The 18,791-nt window shown below is 54.1% G+C and overlaps 1 protein-coding gene across 6 annotated transcripts in view; it reads left to right on the forward strand.

The window, feature by feature from the left end:
- GDPD5 (glycerophosphodiester phosphodiesterase domain containing 5) overlaps positions 1-18,791 on the forward strand; it is a 91,099-nt gene that overhangs the window by 47,715 nt on the left and 24,593 nt on the right. For 4 of the 6 annotated variants that reach the window (XM_030829411.1, XM_030829412.1, XM_030829413.1 and 1 more), the window contains exons 3-4: positions 520-696; positions 14,878-14,981. In XM_030829411.1, the coding sequence (XP_030685271.1) occupies positions 580-696; positions 14,878-14,981 (221 nt within the window). In that variant the 5' untranslated portion in view covers positions 520-579. Of the gene's footprint in view, positions 1-519; positions 697-5,544; positions 5,599-14,877; positions 14,982-18,791 lie in introns of those variants that run through there. The other 2 variants (XM_030829415.1, XM_030829416.1) reach the window with 1 other exon arrangement.

Below are 18,791 nucleotides of genomic sequence, written 5' to 3' on the forward strand. Positions count from 1 at the left end.
ATTAGCCAGATGTGGTGGGCACCTGTAATCCCAGCTACTTGGGAGGCTGAGGCAAGAGAATTGCTTGAACCCAGGAGGCAGAGGTTTCAGTGAGCCGAGATCGTGCCACAGCACTCCAGCCTGGGTGACAGAGCAAGACTCTATCTCGAAAAGAAAAGAAAAGGACATTTGAGCTAAGACCTGAAGAGAGGAGGGGAAAGAGGAGGAAGCCATGCAGGTTTCTAAGGGAAGAGCATTCCAGGCAGAGGGAACAGCAGCATGCCAGGCCAGTGAAGAACATGGAAGAGGTCAGGAGTGGCTGGAGGGGAAGGAGTAGGGAGGATGAAGGCCTGGGTGGGAGGCAGAGGACAGGTCCTTGGGGACCTGCAATGGTGGGCCTGTGACTCCAAGTGAGACGGAGCCCCACTGCAGTGCTTTGAGCAGGGGTGATCCTCCCTGACCTAGGCTACAATGACTTGCTGTGTGGTGCCTGACTCCTCACCCTTCCCCTGCCTCACTGCCCTGTGCTTCCTCCTGCAGGACAAGCTGGGGGCCTCCATGGGCGCCTGAGGGCCAGGCGCCAGGGCCGTGGGCACGAGTATGGTGAGACACCAGCCACTGCAGTACTACGAGCCACAGCTGTGCCTCTCCTGCCTCACGGGCATCTACGGCTGCCGTTGGAAGCGCTACCAGCGCTCCCATGATGATACCACGCCGGTGAGCCACCCTGGAACAGGGTCAGAGGGACCCAGTGAGCCCCAGCAAGCCTGAGGGGCTGGGGGAGGGGTCTTAGCTCTGTCTCTGCTGACTCGCTCTGGACAGGCCAATGGCCTTTCTGGGTTTCAGTTTCTCCCTCTGTAAAATGGGCTCATGGTAATTCCTGAATCTACTGACCAGGAGGGCAGGGAGGGAGTTCGTCCTGTTGACAAGTTGTTAACTCTCCTCTGACATTGTGAGGTTGGGCTGCTCCAGAAGGGAAGGGTCACCCAAAGGTGAGCAGAAGTCCTCAGCTTCCTGGCAGCTCCTGACAGGCAGGCAGGCAGGCAAACAGGCGGGTGCTGGAGGAGAGGGTGAGGAGGTGGGCCTGGCCATCCTGGAGCCTGGGAGCTGGCAGGGCCACGGTCTGGCACCGGGGCTCAGTCACCTGAGCCACAGGCTTGCCAGAGCTGGCAGCAGGTGCACAGCCGGATAAAGAAAGCCTCCTTCAGTGCTGGGCTTCCCAGGCCAGACCTAAGCTGCACTCCCGTCCCTGGGGCGCTGTCAGCCGGTGGATCTAGTTTCTTCTCTGAAGGAACCCAATTCCTGTGTGGTGTTTATCTAAAAGCTTTACTGTCTGGAGAACAACTTTCCTCCTCCTTCCTGCTTGTCTGAACAAAGAAGGCAGCCTCTAAATTCAGCCAGCCCCAGAAGAGGCTGGAGTGGCCAGGGGGTGGCAGGGTGTGGGCCGGGGTGGGGGGTGGGGAGCGGTGGCTGCCACTGATGTCAGAGGCCCAGTAGGCCTGGCTGTCTGTCTGGGGAGGTCGGGGAAGCTTATCCACCTGTCTGCCCTCCTCTGCCTGTGCTGATGAGGGATAGAGCCCTAGACTGAGGAGCCTGGGTTCATCACCTCCAAATAGTGAAAAGCAGGAACTGCCAGGGTGGGCACCAGGCCTGATTCATTGCCATCTCCCCACTCCCGGCCACAGAGGAGCCAAGTGGCCAAACTGAGGCAAAGGAGAGGGAAGGGCCTGCCCAAGGCCACAGAGCAGGCCCCTGGCAACGCCAATACTAGAGCCCCGGTCTCTCCACTGCAGGCCCCTGCTGGGAAGCCCTGTGAGATACCACATGTCACAGCTTTCCCTCTTATGTGGAGGGGCACAGGCCGTGGGCTCTGGAGTCAGATGGATTCAGGTTTTGGTGGTGCATCCTCTACTTGAATCTAGTTGCCTGTGAGCTCCCTCAACGGTGAACTGGAGGGGAGACACACCCCTCTCAAGGAGCCGCTGGGCCATGACATGTGATGAGGGCTGTAACGTGACCGGCACAGTGCCAGCTATGACTAGCCATTGAGACAGGTCATTCCAGATGCCCAAGCCTCAGCCTCTCCATCTCTGAAATGGGAGATAGGTTGTGATCTTGGCTTCAGAATCCCGTGGCCACTCTGCCGTGCTCCACACTCTGTTCTGGATCTGGACCTGGGCAGTGGAGGTCCAGCAGCCACTGGTGTGAATGGGGTGGGGAGACAGCTGAGGCTAAGGCGAGAAGAAGGATGGCTGAGCTCCCAGGCGGGAAGCCACTTGGCCATCAGGGCAGACGCTGGGGAAGGCGTATCTCCCAGAAGTCTCATCCCCTTGGTGGGCCCAAGGCCAGCCAGTCATAGGCATGGAGTCAGGAAGTGATGGTCTTGGCTGCAGCCAGCACAGGGCCCAGAGTGGAGGAAGTGGGCTGAGGCTGGTTTTGAGCTGACTGAGAACCAGAATACAATGTGCCCTGCAAGGCTAGGATCTGGGTCACCAATCTGAGGCAGGGGTCTGGGGCCAAGGCTGGAGGGGCAGCAGGGGACCATGAGCTAGGCTAGGAGAGGGTATAGGGCTTTACAGCAGCTCTGGGTGGCAGCGCCTCTGCAGAAAGGGCTGAGCTCACCTCAGGTGACCCCAAACTCACAGCTGAAGATGAGCATCCTCTGCTCCCCCGCCCCTTTCTCCCTGCAGTCGCTCACTTCGCTCCGCCCCCTGTCTCCTCCTACTTCCTGGTTCCCAGCCTCTGCCCCTCATCCTTTCTCTCTCTCTCCGTTTCTCTTTTCTCTCCCTATTCCTCCCTGAGGCAGCTGAGTGAGGGCAGCGGTGGGGCTGGACTCTCACAACGAAGGAATAGCGATCTGGTGTCTCAAAGACAGGGGTGGTGCAGGGTAGGGGCTCCAGAAATTTGGCTGAACAAATAGAGGCCTTGCGTGAGCTCTGCGGGGGCTGGTAGGAAGAGGAGAGCTGCCTGAGCTGAGGGGTGGTGGAGAGGGCTCTTCCAGTGAGCCTAGTGTGTCTCCTTATTCTCACCACCCCCGCCCAGGGGGGATTCTCCCCCTGTATCTCCCAACTCAGAGAAGCCTGGGTTCAACTCCTGTGAAACCCGATCTCCCTGAGTCTCATCTGTGAAATGGGCTGAAAGGTGGGAGAGTCACGAGGCATTTTATTCTCATTCTCAGGCTGGAAAATGAAGTATGAAAGTAATAGTATCTGTTAACATTTATTGAGTACCTACTGTATGCAGGGAGCAAACAGTTTACATGCATTGCCCTAGTCATTGTTGTAACATCTCCATGGGCCATGTTTAATTGTGTGCCCATTTTACAGATGGAGAAATCAGTCACACAGGCTGATGATAGATTTGCAGCCTAAGTTGCTGGAGACTAGGGAAGATAGCGTGTGTTGAAGATGTGGGTTTAAGTGACAGTTTGCTGGAAGAAGAAAGGCAAGGGGACTTGGGAAGTTGCCTGATGGAGGAGAAAGAGCACTGGACCAGGAGCATTTGGGACAAGATGGGGAGTGGCCTTGAATGCCAGGCTTGGAATCCTCAGTGTTTCCCTGGTTATGATCCAGCCCTGGGCCCTGAAGTGGATCCTGGGGAGTGGAGAGGGTGTGTGGAGAGAGCCTGGGAAGGGCCCCTTCCTCTCCATCCACGCTGGTCTCCCTCCTTCCTGGCCCCCAGCCTGACACATTCCCACCTCTTCCAAGCCTTTGCCCCCCAGCCCCCCAGGACACACACTTAACAAATAAAGAAGCAGGAAACCAAGGAGCAGAGAGGTGAAATGGCCTCTTCTCTTGCCCCCAGTTCTGAGGAGTGGAGGAGCCTGGCAGCAGGAGGCCAGGCGCACTCAACAGCCAGGAAGGGGAAGCAGGGCTTTTTATAACTGGGGATAATTAATTGGTTGTTGTCTGTGACTCATTACTCTAATACTGTCAATTAAGGACTTGGTAGGACAGAAGACTGTTCTCAGGCCATCCCCACAGGGTCCCCTGAAGACTGTGTCTGCAAAAGGCAGTGTCAAAACCAGCTTCTCTGTAGAGAGGGATATAGGTCAGATGCCTGGAGGAACTTCCCAGCCAGAGACATTGAAAGAGACAGACTATGATAGCCAATTCTTGCACTTCCGTAGTACATTTACCTTTTGAAGGCTGCTATAATCTTAATTGATTTCCTCCAGGAAGAGCAAGGGAGTTATTCAGGCCAAGGGGCTGAGGGCACAGCCTGCACTAACCCTGCTCACACCCCTAGGCCTGTGCCTTCTCATCTGTTCCACATCAAACAGTCTTGTCTGGGGTGCCCTGATTACTTATTCAATCAACAAACCTGTCCTGTTACCTGCTCTGGGGTCATAAGTATATCAGACCTGGTTCTCCCCTCCCTTGAAGGGCCCCCAGGCTTGTGGGGGAACAGACAAGATCAGACACACCCGGACCACCCAGGTTGATCATTTTGGAGGCCTGGGGAAACCCTGGGGGCAGGGAAGGCTTGCCTGAGCTGGCCTCTGGGAGGATCGGCCTCATCTCACCAGACCAGGGAAGTGTTCAGGGTAGGGGGAACTGTGTGCACAAGAGAGTGTCTTGTGTTCAGGAACTGAAAGGAATTCAGTCCACCGGCTCAGGTGCAGGGACGGGGAAGGGTGCTGCTCAGTGGGCCTGAGCCTGAAGCTGTATTGAGGAGTCTAGGCTTCATCCTTGGCAGTGGGGGCCTGAGCCAGGCTCGGGCTGTGTGAGGAACACTGTGGTCAAATTGTGGAGGATGCTGAGGGCCCTCAGGTGGAGGTGGGAGGGCCAGTGAGGCCTCAGGTGTCTATGTGGGGAATGAGGAGGTATACACAGGGATGCAGGCCGGGGAGGCATTCCAGAGACACCTAGAAGGTATCAGTGGACTGACTGTGGACTGAGGTGCAGAGGAAGGAGTGTCTGACAGTGAATCCCATCCACCCGTGATGCCCAGCATGGGTGGATGGAGGCCGGTCCTGGAGACGGGAACCCATGCTGTGCCCCAGGAGCCAGTGAGAGTACAGCGGTCTCAGCAGAGTCCAGGAATAGCACAGGAGGGATGGGCAGAACAGACAAGCCTCCCTAACCCCAGTTGCCCACCTCCTATGATGGGATATGATGAGAGCCCCCCATCACCCTACCCGGGCAGGAAGACACTCGCTGTAGGGAAATCCATCCCCAGCTCCTCTGCCCCTTCCCCTCCATGCTCGTCCACGCCAGCCACCCTGAGCTTCTCTGCATCCCCAGGATAACCTCACCCTTCACAGCACTGGGCCTTTGCTCCTGCCATTCCCTCTGCTTGGAATGCCCTGTCTTTCTCCTCTCTGCCCCTTAAGACTCATTGCAAATCCCCCTCCATGCCTCCAACTTCTGCCAAAAAATAGCCCTCCTCCTTCCTTTCTCTCCTCACTGCTCTCTCTCCGTCTTCCTTGCTCCCCTGGGGTTCCACAGCATGTTGACCTGCGCTGGCCATGTGGATTGTGATTTTTTGTTTCCCACTGGGCTCTTTTTAGGACAGGGCCTGGGCCTGCACACTCCAGGGACCTGACTCAGAGGAGGTCCTCGGACAAGATTTACTGAATGAACGACCGGAAGGAGGATTGAGCATATGTGTTCATGAGTGAGTGAGGAAGCGGTTAGGGGATGTGATTGCCATCTTGCTGACCAAGTGGGGCGGCCGGACCCCTAATGAGCTGGCAGAGAATGTAGGCGCACATGTGCGGATGGGTGCATGCTGCGTTCTTGGTGCTGCCTCCTGTGCTCCTGGTGGATGTTGGCAGTGGAGGGTGCTGCCTCAGCCAGAGGGACCTCGCAGATCACCCTTGGAGCTGGGATTGAGCTCTGCCAGTGCACAAGAGGGAGGAAGAGATGAGTTTCCCTGCTGGCCCTCACTTTTTGTCCTGTCAGCCATGTGGATTTGTGTTCAGGATATGGAGCTGGAAAGAATGGATCCCACTCAGGAAATCAGGGCAGGCTTCAGGGATGAAGCAGCCTTTGAGATGGGCTCCAGGGTGTGGCTGGATTGAGCCAGATGCCACTGGGCATTCCTGGCAAGGGAGCTGCAGCCTGAACTTGACCCTGCCTCCCAGTGACTGAGTGTGTGATCTCAGGTCAGGCCCAGACCCTCTCTGGGCCTGAGCTTGCTTGTGGGTTAAGTGGAGGTACAAATCTATGTCCTACAGATACAGTTAGATCATGGATAGGAATGTGCCTCCTGTCTTGTACCAAAGAGACCATTGTTCCAACCCTGCAGAAAACGTACCCTTCCTACAAACTTTCAAAGTGATGGCTTTCTCTCCTCTAGTGCTTTGAGGAAAAGAGACCCGGCAGGGGTGAGAGAGAGGCCCTCTGAGCTTTATTTTTCCCACTTCTAAAATTGCAGGATTCCTATAAGGATAAGAAACTAGGAGATGATATTATTACATCCACGAGAGAGAGAGAGGAGGGGCTGGTTTGTTGCAGCACAAGGAGGTGGGGATTTATTGCTACAATAAAGCCATGCCGTCTCTTGCCTTAGGAAACCCCCACACCCTGCCTAGCTCCTCTTGGAATAGCACCAAGGGCACCTGGCATGACCATGCCACACTCCAGGGGAAGTGGCTAAGTCTTGTTGATGACACTGTGTAAATACCTTGAGTGTTGGGTTATGGAGCAAGGGTGGGGCAGGAGATGGGGCATTACCAGGGGACTATGGCCACCCACCCTGTGACGTGGTCAGGGTCCTATGAAGGGATCTGGGATGGTCCTTCCTAAGGGCCCCTCAGCCCTTCTGCTCATGTCTCCCCAAGAGGCTGATGCCAGCCAAGGGATAGGCTTGGAGAGACAGGGTGCTCCAGGCAGGACTTAATTGCATTCTCCTGCCTAATGAACCGCTCTGAATGCACCCCAGCAGAAGCAAGGACAGAAGCCTGATTGCCCAGCTCTCTGTAGTCCAGAAAAATAAATCCACCCTCTTAGGCTGTCAGGAGCCAGCTGGGGGTGGGGATTCTAATCCCTTTCCCTGCTCAGCCCTAATGCTGCAATATCGCTCCAACCTCCCCAGGCCACCACCTCCCCCAAATCTCCCGGATCAAGGCCAGAGTAATCCTGCCATAGCCTGCCCATCTCTCCCTTTTGGGAGCTCCCTGCACCCTTTCCAGCTGACATTTCCCAGGCTTTCCCATGCATCAGTCCCCCCATTTGGAACTTGGTAAAGGTGGAACAGGCTGACCATTGGAAGAGCTGAGGTGCCCAAGATTTGGCTTGCAGGTGGCAGATTCAGGGGTAGGCACTCCTCAATCTCTCCCTCTTGGTATCTGTAGGACCACGTGCTGAGGGCGCAGCTGGTCTCTGGGACCTCAAAGAAGAGCTGGAACCACTGGGGAGAGGGCTTGGCTGAACAGGAAGGAGCTATGCCAGGCAGAGCCTGCACAAGGGGGAAAGGGCTGCCTTGGGCCAGGTTGGAAAACCTGGAAACACAACCACAGGCATCTGAGAACTCACTGTGTGGTGAACGAATGTAGAAATTACTACCAGTATCACAGATGATGTAGGGACAGCTGAAGCATCCATTTGGTGAAAGTAAAATTAGATCCCTGCCTTTTACTTCACACCAAAATAAATTCCAGATGGATTAAGATGTATTTTTTTCTATTTTTAAAATTTTTTCCTATTTTGAAGGCATACATTTGTTGAAAAAATTTAAACAACTTGGAAAGACGTAAAAGAAATTCTAGTCTTCATGCTTTAGAGATAAGGCTTTTAAACCTCTCTCCGCACACGTGACATCCATATGGAACTATATATAGATGGATGTCGATGGATGGGTGGATTGCAGATTGAAATGTAAACAATGAAGCCGAGAAATCGTGAGTGTAAAATATTACTTAAATATATTATATTGGGCCACCCTTCTTAAATACAATACCAAAGGCAAAATGTATAAAGGAAAAGAAGGTTAGATTTGACTACATAAAAATTTAAATTTCTACACAGCATGATAAATAAAATTAATTCAAATGATATATAAGAAAAAATATACAGCATGTATGAAGGCTAATTCTCTTACATAGGGAAAGCTTTTATAAGCCCATAAAAAGCCAGTTCCCCAAAACAAAGCTTGCTTTGCTCTGTGCCTTCATGCCCTCTGCTCCTTTTCTCTGTCTGGATTGAGGTTTCCCAACCTTGTTCTCTCAACAAGCCCTTTCTTTCCACTTTGCTGCAGGTGTCTCCTCCTCCAGGAATGCTTCTAGCTCACCCCTCCTCCTATAACTGACATTGTTAAGGATCCGAGCTCTGAGCTCCTAAGCAACCTGTTTGCCCTGCTCACCACACCAATTCCCAGGAGTGGAGCTGTTTGCTGCCAGTCTTGGCTCAGGGTGGCCTGATTTATCTCTGAATGTCTAAGGGCTCAACACGTGTATGTAGACGACTGGAAGAGAAGGGTGGTGAGGATGTAGAGGAGAGACACAGATTTAGTTTGGTACAGGGTGTGAGGTAGGGGTCTAATTATAGTTGTTGCCAAATAAATATCCAGATGTCCCAACACCATAAGTTGAATTCCCCATCATTTTTGCACTAATATACTAATGTCCTAATCTCTTGCCCACATTTCCAGGCCATTCTCCTTCTTTAGATCGCAGTCTCTCCATTTCTTAGTTGGATCTTTAGGAGATGAGGCAAGATAATCTCTGACATCTTAGTTAACTCTGAAATCCCAGGGTCCCTGCTCTGACGCTTCTGGCGCTGCCTGTGACTCAAAGTGTGACCTTGGGCAAGGCCCTGTCTCTCTGAGCCTGTTTCCACCTTGGTCAGACAAGGATAATTTACATGTCCTGCTCCTTGTTGCCCCGAGACAGCTGGGGACACTGGAGGTACACAGACCTGGTTGTGAATTGTTCCACCATTATGTGTACCCTTTGTGACCTTAGGCAAGTCCCTTCCTTCCTCTGAGACTTGGTTTCCTCTGCTTTGCAGAACTGTGGGGATGATGAGATGGAGCAAGTAAAGGGCTCTTAGGAGTACCATCCCCACCCACTCCCAGTGCCATGGTGAGCTCACACAGGGCTCTGTTCCCCACAGCCCGGGATGCAGCCTGTGAGTGAGATTGGGCAGCTACCATGCCAGGGTCTTCTTCCTCCGTTGGTGCTGGCTCCCAGGGCCATAGCCTACAGAGCCAGGCCTGGCCTCTGCATCTGGCTGACCATGGCACCCACCCTGGGTTGGAGGAAGGCGATCGACCTGGCTGTCCTCAGCAGCTGGAGAAATGTGGTGTAGAGCAGGGAGGAAAGGCTTGATCACTGTCTTCACATAATTAAAGGGCTGTCAGACGCGAAATGATAATTACAGGAACGATCCTGGATTTGGCGACTTACAGCTTACATCTGTAATCGTGCTGGGGCCTGGCAGTCCTCCTGTGAGGTGGTGGTGATGTCATTCTGTGAACAGAGGAGGAAGCTGAGGTCAGAGGTCCTGAGCGATTGGCCTACAGCCACGCAGCCAGTGGGGAGAAGGGCCTGGGTGAAAATCCAGCTCTTTTGTGTATTCTCCACTCTGTGGTCATTTGACCCCAGTATTTCTTACCCTTTGGCTGGCCTTGTTCTGTGTGGTATCAGAGAACCAGCTGCAGGGGAGCAGTGGAGGAGGCAGATTTCAGCTCCACCTCCCTGGGGGGCATTGGGGGAGGGCAGTAACTCCCCTGCCCGGAAGGTCAGCCTCACCAGACACTGTGCACGGGAGGTTTTAGTGGTCTGGGCAGCATGCTGATACTGTCCCCATTTTACAGAGCAGGAAGCTGGGGCGCAGAGAAGGGAAATGTCTTCCCCAAGGTCACTCAGTCATGGCCAGTCTGGGATTCAAACCCAATATTGCTATACTCCCTCAACCCAGCCTCCCGTTGTCAGGCTCCATGTCTTGGAAGGAAGAATTTTGAGTCCACAGAAGGACTAGGCAGCATCTGGAAGGAGAGGCCCCTTCCCAGGAGCCAGTGGAGTAGAGCAGGGTGAGCTCCTGTTCTAGAGGCTACAGACACACTCTCTGCCTCAGGGCAAGGGGACAGGCAGGGGAGCTCTGCGATTCCGAAAGTCTGTAACATTCAGAGTGATGTGTGCAGACTTCAGACCCCATGTTCTGTTAAGGGACCCAGGGGAGGTGCTCCATAACCTTCAGGATCCCTAGTAGTGGGAGGGGCAGCTGTGTGCATTTTGGCCTGGGGCTGTAGTCTACAGTAGCAGGGGCCCATAGCCAGTGGCAAAAGGCAGCAGCAGAGCTGCCCCACCCCAGCGGCCATGCCCATGCTTCCTGTGTGGGGCCGGGATTGTGGCTGCAGTCGTGCTCTGTGACTGTATGAGCCCCCGCTGCTAATGAGGTCTTTCTCTATGTTCTTCTCTGAACACAGAGGGCTCTGGGGTGGGAGGGACAGGACAGAGACAAGGAAGGGTGAAGAGAAGACATAACCATCCTCAGGAGACAGTGAGGAGAAGGACTGGCCTTCAGGGAAATTGACCCACAATTGCCCAGATTGCTACGGAGGGGCTCCTGTTTCTGGAGGGTTAGGGTAAGAATGGAAGGAGATGCAGCGGCCTCTGGGTTGGAGCCTCCAGGATTCTCCATCACAGCAGCCCCGACCTCAGCCTCCATCCCCTGGGGCAGGAATCAGCATTCTACCCCATCCACAGCCAGGGGCCACTCCTGCCCCAGCTGCTGGCCCTGTCTGGTCCCTCCTTAGGCAGTCTCCAGCACACTCCTCCTGGTGCCTACCCCAGAAGCCAGCTGCTCCCTCAGCCCCAGCCCATTCAGCTTTTCTCCTGCTCCCTGAGGGTAAGTCTGGGGCTTGCACGATGGCCCTGCCCACTGGTGGCCCTGAGCACCTCTCTGTTGCCCTGTCTCTCATCCATACTTCCTTCTATCCCTCATGCCATAGATGACCACCACCTTGTGCCCGGCGTGATGCTGGGCCTAGGAAACATAGAGACAGCTCAGGCCATCCCTGCCCTGAGGGAGCTCGCAGCCCAGTGAACCAGCCCTCATTATGCGCCTACTATGTGCCACTTGAAGCCCTTCAGCTCATTTAACAGCCTCCCTCCGAGGGAAGGGCTGTTATTCCCATTTACAGCAAGGAGACCAAGGCTCAGAGGGGCCACGTGACGTGCTGAGTGGCAGAGCCAGCTCTTTAGAGCCCGTGCTCTTTCCATCTCCACAATTTACAATTTGATTGAGGGTCACAGTGGTGGGTGCCAAGAGTCTGTGCAGGATGGTCAGAGAGGGGAGACCTTTGAGGCCTGGAGGGATGGAAAGGCTTCCTGAAGGAGCATCAGGTCTGGCCTAGCGGTCAGAGAGATGGAGGAGAGAAATCCAGGGAACTAGGCTGGGCCTGGGTTCGCCATACTGGGTCCCAGAGGGCAAGGTGGGTTTTGAGGGGAGCTGTTCAGGCTGCCTCCCAAGGGGGCCTGCAGAGTCTAGTCAGTATGCCTGGGTTCAAATCTTATCCCCACTCCTCCCCTACCTGCTGACCCCTCTGATTCCCCTCCACTCATCTGCGTTGAGCCTTTAGGCAAATTAGCAAAAAGCACCCCTTTTCTAGGACACGACCGCCATGTGCCAGCAAATCATCACAATATGCACATCGATGGTCACCATGATGTGAATGGCACTTCTTAGGGGGCAGTGCATAACTTGCTCAGCCATATGTGGTGGCCCTTCTCTGAGCCTCTGTGCAATGGGGGTAGATACCCCTAAATAAACAACCCCTAGTGTTATGCAGACTGTGAGAGATGAAGGAGGGCCGTGGCCAGGGCATTGAGGCAGCGATCACTGCTCCGCATCTCTGGGAGCAGGGCCACATTGGCTTGCTAATGGGTGGAGCGGGCAGGCCTCTTTCTGCTGGAATGTGCCCTGACAAGGACCATTAGTGCCACTGGGGCCTCTTTATCAGTGGAGCTGCTCCCCAGGCCACTTCCTCTGGCTAATTCCTCACCTTCCCCTTCCCTTCCTTCCAGCCTCTGCCATTCAGTGTTTTCCTCTGATTGTTCTTAGAGTGACCCCCGCTGCCTGCCTCCCTCTGTGCTGGGGCCTCTTCATCCCCATCTACAGGCTCCCTGTGGCCTCCGGCTTCAGCTCCCAGGGCTTTAATCCCTAGGTTGCCCCAACCCCAGCTCATGTGCTAGTTCTGATCATGGGGTTCCTGGCTCCTTGTTGCTTAGGCCCTGCCTGCATTCCTTCCATGCCTGGATGCCTCACCCCCAACCACCGCCAGCTCTAGTCTTGGCTGGTTCCCAGGAGTGGGAGGTGCAGCCCCTCATTCCTGCCCTGCCTTGCTTCACTGTAAGGTCTGGACACGTGAGGACAATGGTCTTTGGAGCATAGGACCCTGGGGTCTGGAGAGCCTGTTTGGGGAACCGTATGTAATTCTGGGCATGGGGCATAAAGCACAGAGCTGGCCTGGGCCAGACAGAGTGGGTGCTGACATCTACTGAGAAGCTCTGGCCAGTGGGACTCTCAAGCTGGGGCATGACATGACCAGATGGGTGTCAGTCTAAAGACATGATTCACCCTTTGGGAGACTCAGATGTTTAAGCTGGCCTGGGACTCACCAGCTGCACTCTGCAGGAAACGAAGGCTGTTATGAGCAAATAAGAACTTGAGGTTCTTATTCAGGTGCCCCTGAATCCTCAAGCAAAGCCGTTCTGTCTGAGCCTCTGTCTTTACATCAGCCCAAAGAATGGGAGAGACTCAGAGATCTCCAAACTCCCCTCCTGTTCTGACACTCCAGGCTATTCCATTCACTCATTCTTCATCCAATACTGATGAAGTTGTGTTCTGTGCCAGGCCCTCTGCAGGGCACTGGGGATTCTGAGAAGGACTAGTCCTGGGGTGCTGGCTGGAGGGTGGTGGAGAGACGGTCATGTGCAGACCCAGACTGCCTCCATGGGAGGCAGGACTGAGTCTAGGGACTCGGCCATTCTCTGGGTGGTGGCTTCTAGGGTTCGATTGCTCTAGAAGGGCACATGTCCTGCCCGGCTCCTAGCCACAGTTTCCCTATTCCTGACCAAGGCTGGGCTTTGCTGTGCCTGGAACTGGAGCTTCTGCCATTCTGTGTCCAGCTGGGGCAGACACAAGTGGCCTACTCTCTGAGAAGCCACCACCTCCCCAAGCCTAAACCTGCTAGAAATACTGGGCCTCAGGGTGTCGTCACCTTTGCATCTCTGTTTATGTACAAAGTGAGGCTAAGCAAGGCAGTCTGGCTCTGCACATGACAAGGAGTGGTGGCAGCTGCTCACCCAAGCATGAGTTGCCCAACTGGAGTGACCCACCTGGGCAGGAGAGTCACCCAGCCACCAGCCCTCTTGCCCAGGGCGAGGCATGGAGCAGGCCCTTAGTGGGTATGGAGTCATGGACCATTAGGGTGTGAAGGCCTTTCCTAAGTTCTGGAGAGGCAGAGGATGTCACAGATACACTGGTAGTGCGCTGAGTGCTCGCCAAGCCACCTGGCTTGTATTATCTCATTTAATTCTCCATCAACCCCATGGCATAAGTACTAGTATTGCCCTCATTTCACAGAGGTGAAAACTGAGTCACAGAAAGAATGAGTACTTTGCCCAGAGTTACACAGCTTGTAAGTGGTGACAGGGATCTGAGGTTCCCGGGCAGACTGATGGTATCTTTGCATGGTGTGGGATGAAGGGATTCTGGACAGTGAGAGGACTTTCCCTCCTTCCTGCCCAATCCTGCATGTGGTCATAAAGTACTAGTGGAGTGGAAGCCGGCTCAATCTCCGTCCTTGCAGAACCCACACTTGTCTGGGGGACACAGTGAGCAGGTCATGGTGTGCAGAGTGTGAGTTTACACAGAGGGGTGCCGATGCTGCGGGAGCACTGCGGCGGGCACGAGGGTGGCAGGGTGGATCCAGGGAGGCTTCACAGAGGCAGTGATATTTGAGCTGACTTGAAAGGTGAGTGGGAATGTTCAGGGAACAAGCCCAGAGGCAGTGGCCCTTCCAGGTTGCAGGAACTGGTTGTGTAGGTTGAAGCTGGCGAGGTCAGGGGGCCACACTCCTGCTTGGCTATCAGTAAGGAGCCATGAAGAGGTTAAACTGGGATGGTTTAGAAACATAGCAGGGAGCCCAGAGGTAGGGCTGCCTCCGTGACTTCACAACCTCAAGGGAAATGTAGTCTTGGTTCTTCCTCACACTGACCTCCCCTCAAGGGCTGTTGACTTGTTCTGATGATCTCAGCAGTTTCCCGGGATGCAGGATATTCCAAGCTTTTTGTGCTTCCAAGATAAGGGGACGGATGAAAGCAGGGAGAAACCGGAGGGCCAGGAGGAAGTGCCTGCAGATGCCTGAGCTGGCCCCTCAGGAAACAGCAGTGGTGGTGTCAGTGTCCCCCGCCACCCCACTTCCACCTGGCTGGAGACAGGGGTATCTGGCCCAGTGGAGGCAGCAGAACATGGCACTTCTGTACTTCTTCCTTAATCCTCTGCTAACTTGCTGTGTGACCTGGGCAAGTCACCTGGCCTCTCTGGACCTCAGTGTTTTTCTCGGTAGCACGGGGTAGAAGTGGAGAAGAACAGTGCCTGCTTTGTAGGCATGTGTGTGAGGGATGTGACTTCACAGACTGCCGATCACTGTGCCAGCGCCAAGGGAGCCATCCCCAGAATAGGGAGAGCAGTACATGATGGAAAGGCTGCAGGCCACCGTGAAACAAGCATAGCCCCACGGGGGAGGCCCTGACTGCCCCTGGCTCTCCACCTTTCTGTGACTTCCCCTCTCTGAACCTCAGTTTCTCCCAGGGTAAAGAGGGCAGGAGTTCCTGCCTGGCAGGTTTGGCTACAAAGTGGGAGGGAGGGGGACACATTCTGGTGGGAGGCAGCCTAAGGGGCTGGCCCCAGACCCGCTTAATCCCCTCCTCCTCTGCTCTTCCAGTGGGAGCGCCTCTGGTTCCTGCTCCTCACCTTCACCTTCGGCCTCACGCTCACCTGGCTCTACTTCTGGTGGGAAGTCCACAATGACTATGATGAATTCAACTGGTGAGTGGGGGCAGTGGGTGGGGGAGGAAGGGGCCCGGAGCCGGGTATCCAGTAGCTGGCACCTGGGGGCTGGAGTTAGAGCCTGTCTCCCAGGTTGGCCCTCTGAGCTCTGCCACCAGCTCTCTGTGCGGCCCTGGGCAGGGCCTACTCCCTGGGAGCCTCTGTCCTGCTCACCTCCAGGGCTTTGGTGAGGAGGCTGGTGTGGGACTATAGTGGGAAGTGCTGGAGGTATGGGTGAGGATTGTATCGCAGACTGGCAAGAAAGAGGAAGAGGAAACAAAAAGAGATCCATGCCCTGAGGGGACTCCTATTGCGAACTTAGGGAAGGCTTCCTGGAGGAGGAGGCATGGGAACTGGGCCTTAAAGAATGGGTGGGATTGAAACCTGGGGAACTTTAGCTGCTGGTCTTGGAGACCCCTTGGTGCTTGCATTGATGATTCAGCCTGCATTCCTGGCTTCCTGAAGAGGTGGAGGGGAGCCTCAAAGAACAAAGGCTTACAGGAGCCGAAGCCCACTAGGGAGACACAGGACATTCCTTCCCGGTGCTGTGACCATGGAAAATAGGAACATAAGACTGGGCCAGGGCTCAGCCAGGGCTGGGGCCTCTGGTCACCCCCTTTGTAGACAAGAAATCTACAGCTCAGAGAGACCAAGGTCTCTGCAGAGGAGATAGCCCTGGATCCTAGGCCTCCTAACTCCCTTAGCTAGGCCCTGGGCAGGGCTGGCAGATGAGTTTGGGCTCAAGGTCCTTTGTGGGTACCTCAGATCCAAAGGCAGGGCTGTCTGAGCCACTTACCTGGGTACAGGAGGGGCACCTGTTTTTTCCTCTTCCCCATTCCATTGCCTGCCTTTTGTTAAGCAGTGGAGAGGTCATGGGAGGAGGGCAAGGACCCAGGGTTCTATTGACAGATAAGGAAACAGGCCCAGGTCACGCAGCCAGTTGGGGACAGCTGGGGCTTGGAAGCCTGGCTCCTCACTCCCCATCCATTGCTGTTCCTTCCTTTTGATCAGATGTTCAGGTCAGCGTGGCCGTAAGCAAGTCTCTGGTGCTCTCTAAGCCTCTCCTTCTGTAAAATGGGGTAACTCTGACCTCATCAGGTCTTTCTGAGGATGAACTGAGATGATGGACACAACAGGGCTCAAAGCTCTACCTAAACATGAGGGCTGCTTCCTGGGAGACCACGTCTCTAGCCGGAAGGCAGCATGATGTTAGCATTTGGGATTTTCAAGACCCTGGACTTCTGACAGGCTGTGGTTCTAGGATTCTGTGATGATCCTGGGACTCTGCTCATGGAGCTGGGTGTCCACTTTTCCCCACATGGCACCAGGCTGTGCCTTTCTTATTAATGAGCACAATCAAGAATATGCTGCGGTCCCACCCCTGCCCTGCGGCAGCCAAGCAAGATGAGCCGGAGCCCCGGCAGAGTCCCAGAGGTGGCCTCTGGCCTTTATTAAATGCCATAAATCAATTATTCATCTTTGCAGATGTCCAAAGCATGGGCACTGTCATGAGTAAATGGGAACGTTCCCTACTGGCCCTCAACCGCAGACCCAGACAGTTCCTCCGAACTGGAGTCTGCTGCCTAGAAGATCATCAAGCCTACCCCCATCATGTACAGATGGGGAAATGGAGGCCCAGAGAAGGACAAGACTCATTCATGATCACACAGCCAGTTACTGCATGAATTGAGGACAGACTGAAGAGACCAAGGCTTAGAGAGGTTAAGTAGCCTTTCCAGCATCACACAGCAAGAAGCAGACAGATCTGGGACAGGGACTTCAGCCTGCCTAACTGTATCATGTCCATGGAGTCACCCACTCTACCCAGAGAGTGAGCTCCCTGTCACTGGGAGTTTCAAGCAGGGGATGGGTTCCTGTCCTGTCAGGGAGGTGGCAAGGGAAGGCCTGCCTGGCACTTAGGGATGCCTGGAGACCTGCAGCTCCTTTAGCCTGTCACCTTAGTTTCTTGGAGTCAGTGCCGGGGTTCAGGATGCCCTGGCCCAGTCCTGATGGTCTCAAGAGCCTCTGGGGACCGGGCACAATGACACATGCCTGTAATCTTAGCACGTTGGGAGGCCGAGGCAGGCAGATCACGTGAGTCCAGGTGTTCAAGACCAGCCTGGACAACATGAAAAAACCCCATCTCTACAAAAACTACAAAAGATTAGCTAGGTGTGGTGGCATATGCCTGTGGTCCTAGCTACTTGGGAGGCTTAGGTGGGAAGATTGCTTGAGCCTGGGAGGTGGAGGTTGCAGTGCAGTGAGCCGAGATCACATTTTACCCCATTCTGTAAAATGGGGTAACTCTGACCTCATCAGGTCTTTCTGAGGATGCAATGAGATGATGAACATGAGAGGGCTCAAAGCTCTACCTAAACATGAGGACTGCTTCCTGGGAGACCACTGCACTCCAGGCTGGGCAACAGAGTGAGACTCTGTCTCAAAAAAAAAAAAAAAGAATCTCTGGGAATAATTCAATTCATACAGTAAGAGGATGTGAGCGACAGCCGGGGATCAGCACTGGACAAGGAGGGCCAGGGAGGGCCATCTCGGCTGTTGCTGTCCTCAAGGACTCCCTGCCAAAAGTGGTCACACTTGAGAGACAAATGGGACCAGAACATCTTTCAGGAATAGTTATCAGGAGCAAGCCTTGCCCCTCTTCAGGCCTCAGTTTCCCAACTGTATGGTAAGGTGAGTGCATTCAGTGATCTGCCAGGCAGTAGATTTTCCCCTGGACTCTGAGGATGAGGGCCAGGGGGGGCAGATGCCCCATGGGGTCCTCCTGGTGTCCCTTCCCAGCTGTCTGGCAAGGTCCCAGATGACAGCAGGCTGAAGCTGCCTGGCGCTGACTCGGATTTTCTAATGACCTTGAACAAGTTGCTGCCTCTTTTGAGCCTCAGTTTCCCCCTTTGTACAAGGAGGATGTGGGTAGTTCATTCTTTTTTTTTTTTTTTTTTTTTTTTGAGACGGAGTCTTGCTCTGTCACCCAGGCTGGAGTGCAGTGGTGCGATCTCAGCTCACTGCAAGCTCCACCTCCCGGGTTCATGCCATTCTCCTGCCTCAGCCTCCCCAGTAGCTGGGACTACAGGCGCCCGTCACTGCGCCTGGCTAATTTTTTGTATTTTTAGTAGAGAGGGTTTCACCGTGGTCTCGATCTCCTGACCTTGTGATCTGCCCACCTCAGCCTCCCAAAGTGCTGGGATTACAGGCGTGAGCCACCACGCCCGGCCGGATGTGGGTAGTTCATTCTTTCTGGAGAGCATCTAAGCAGTATCTATCAGGCCCCTTAAAAATTTCAATCCCACCAGGTACAGTGGTATGTGCCTATAGTCCCAGGTACTGGGGAGGCTGAGACGGGAGGATTGCTTGAGCCCAGGAATTCAAGTTCACCCTGGGCAACATAGCAAGACCCTATCTTAAAAAAAAGTTCATTCTCTTTGACCCTATAATTGTATCTGTAGGAATCTATCCTAAGGAAGTAATCAAAAATACAGAAAGATACGTATAAAAATTTCATTTTTATGTTAATTTATAATAGTGAAGAATTAGAAACTATTTCATGCCACTAGTAGGAAGCTGGCTACATATGGTACATTAATTCAGTGGAAAACCATGTGGCTGTTTTAAAAATCACATTTTCTCAGGATTTTTACTGGCATAAGTAAATGCTTGTGTTGAGAAGACAGTTGGCCAGGCGTGGTGGCTCACGCCTATAATTCCAGCACTTTGGGAGGCTGAGGTAGGAGGACCACTTGAGCTCAGGAGTTTGAGATCAGCCTAGGCAACATGGCAAGATCCTGCCTCAACAAA

The sequence above is a fragment of the Nomascus leucogenys genome, chromosome 15, assembly GCF_006542625.1.
Source record: "Nomascus leucogenys isolate Asia chromosome 15, Asia_NLE_v1, whole genome shotgun sequence".
In the NCBI taxonomy this organism is placed as follows: Eukaryota; Metazoa; Chordata; class Mammalia; order Primates; family Hylobatidae; genus Nomascus; species Nomascus leucogenys.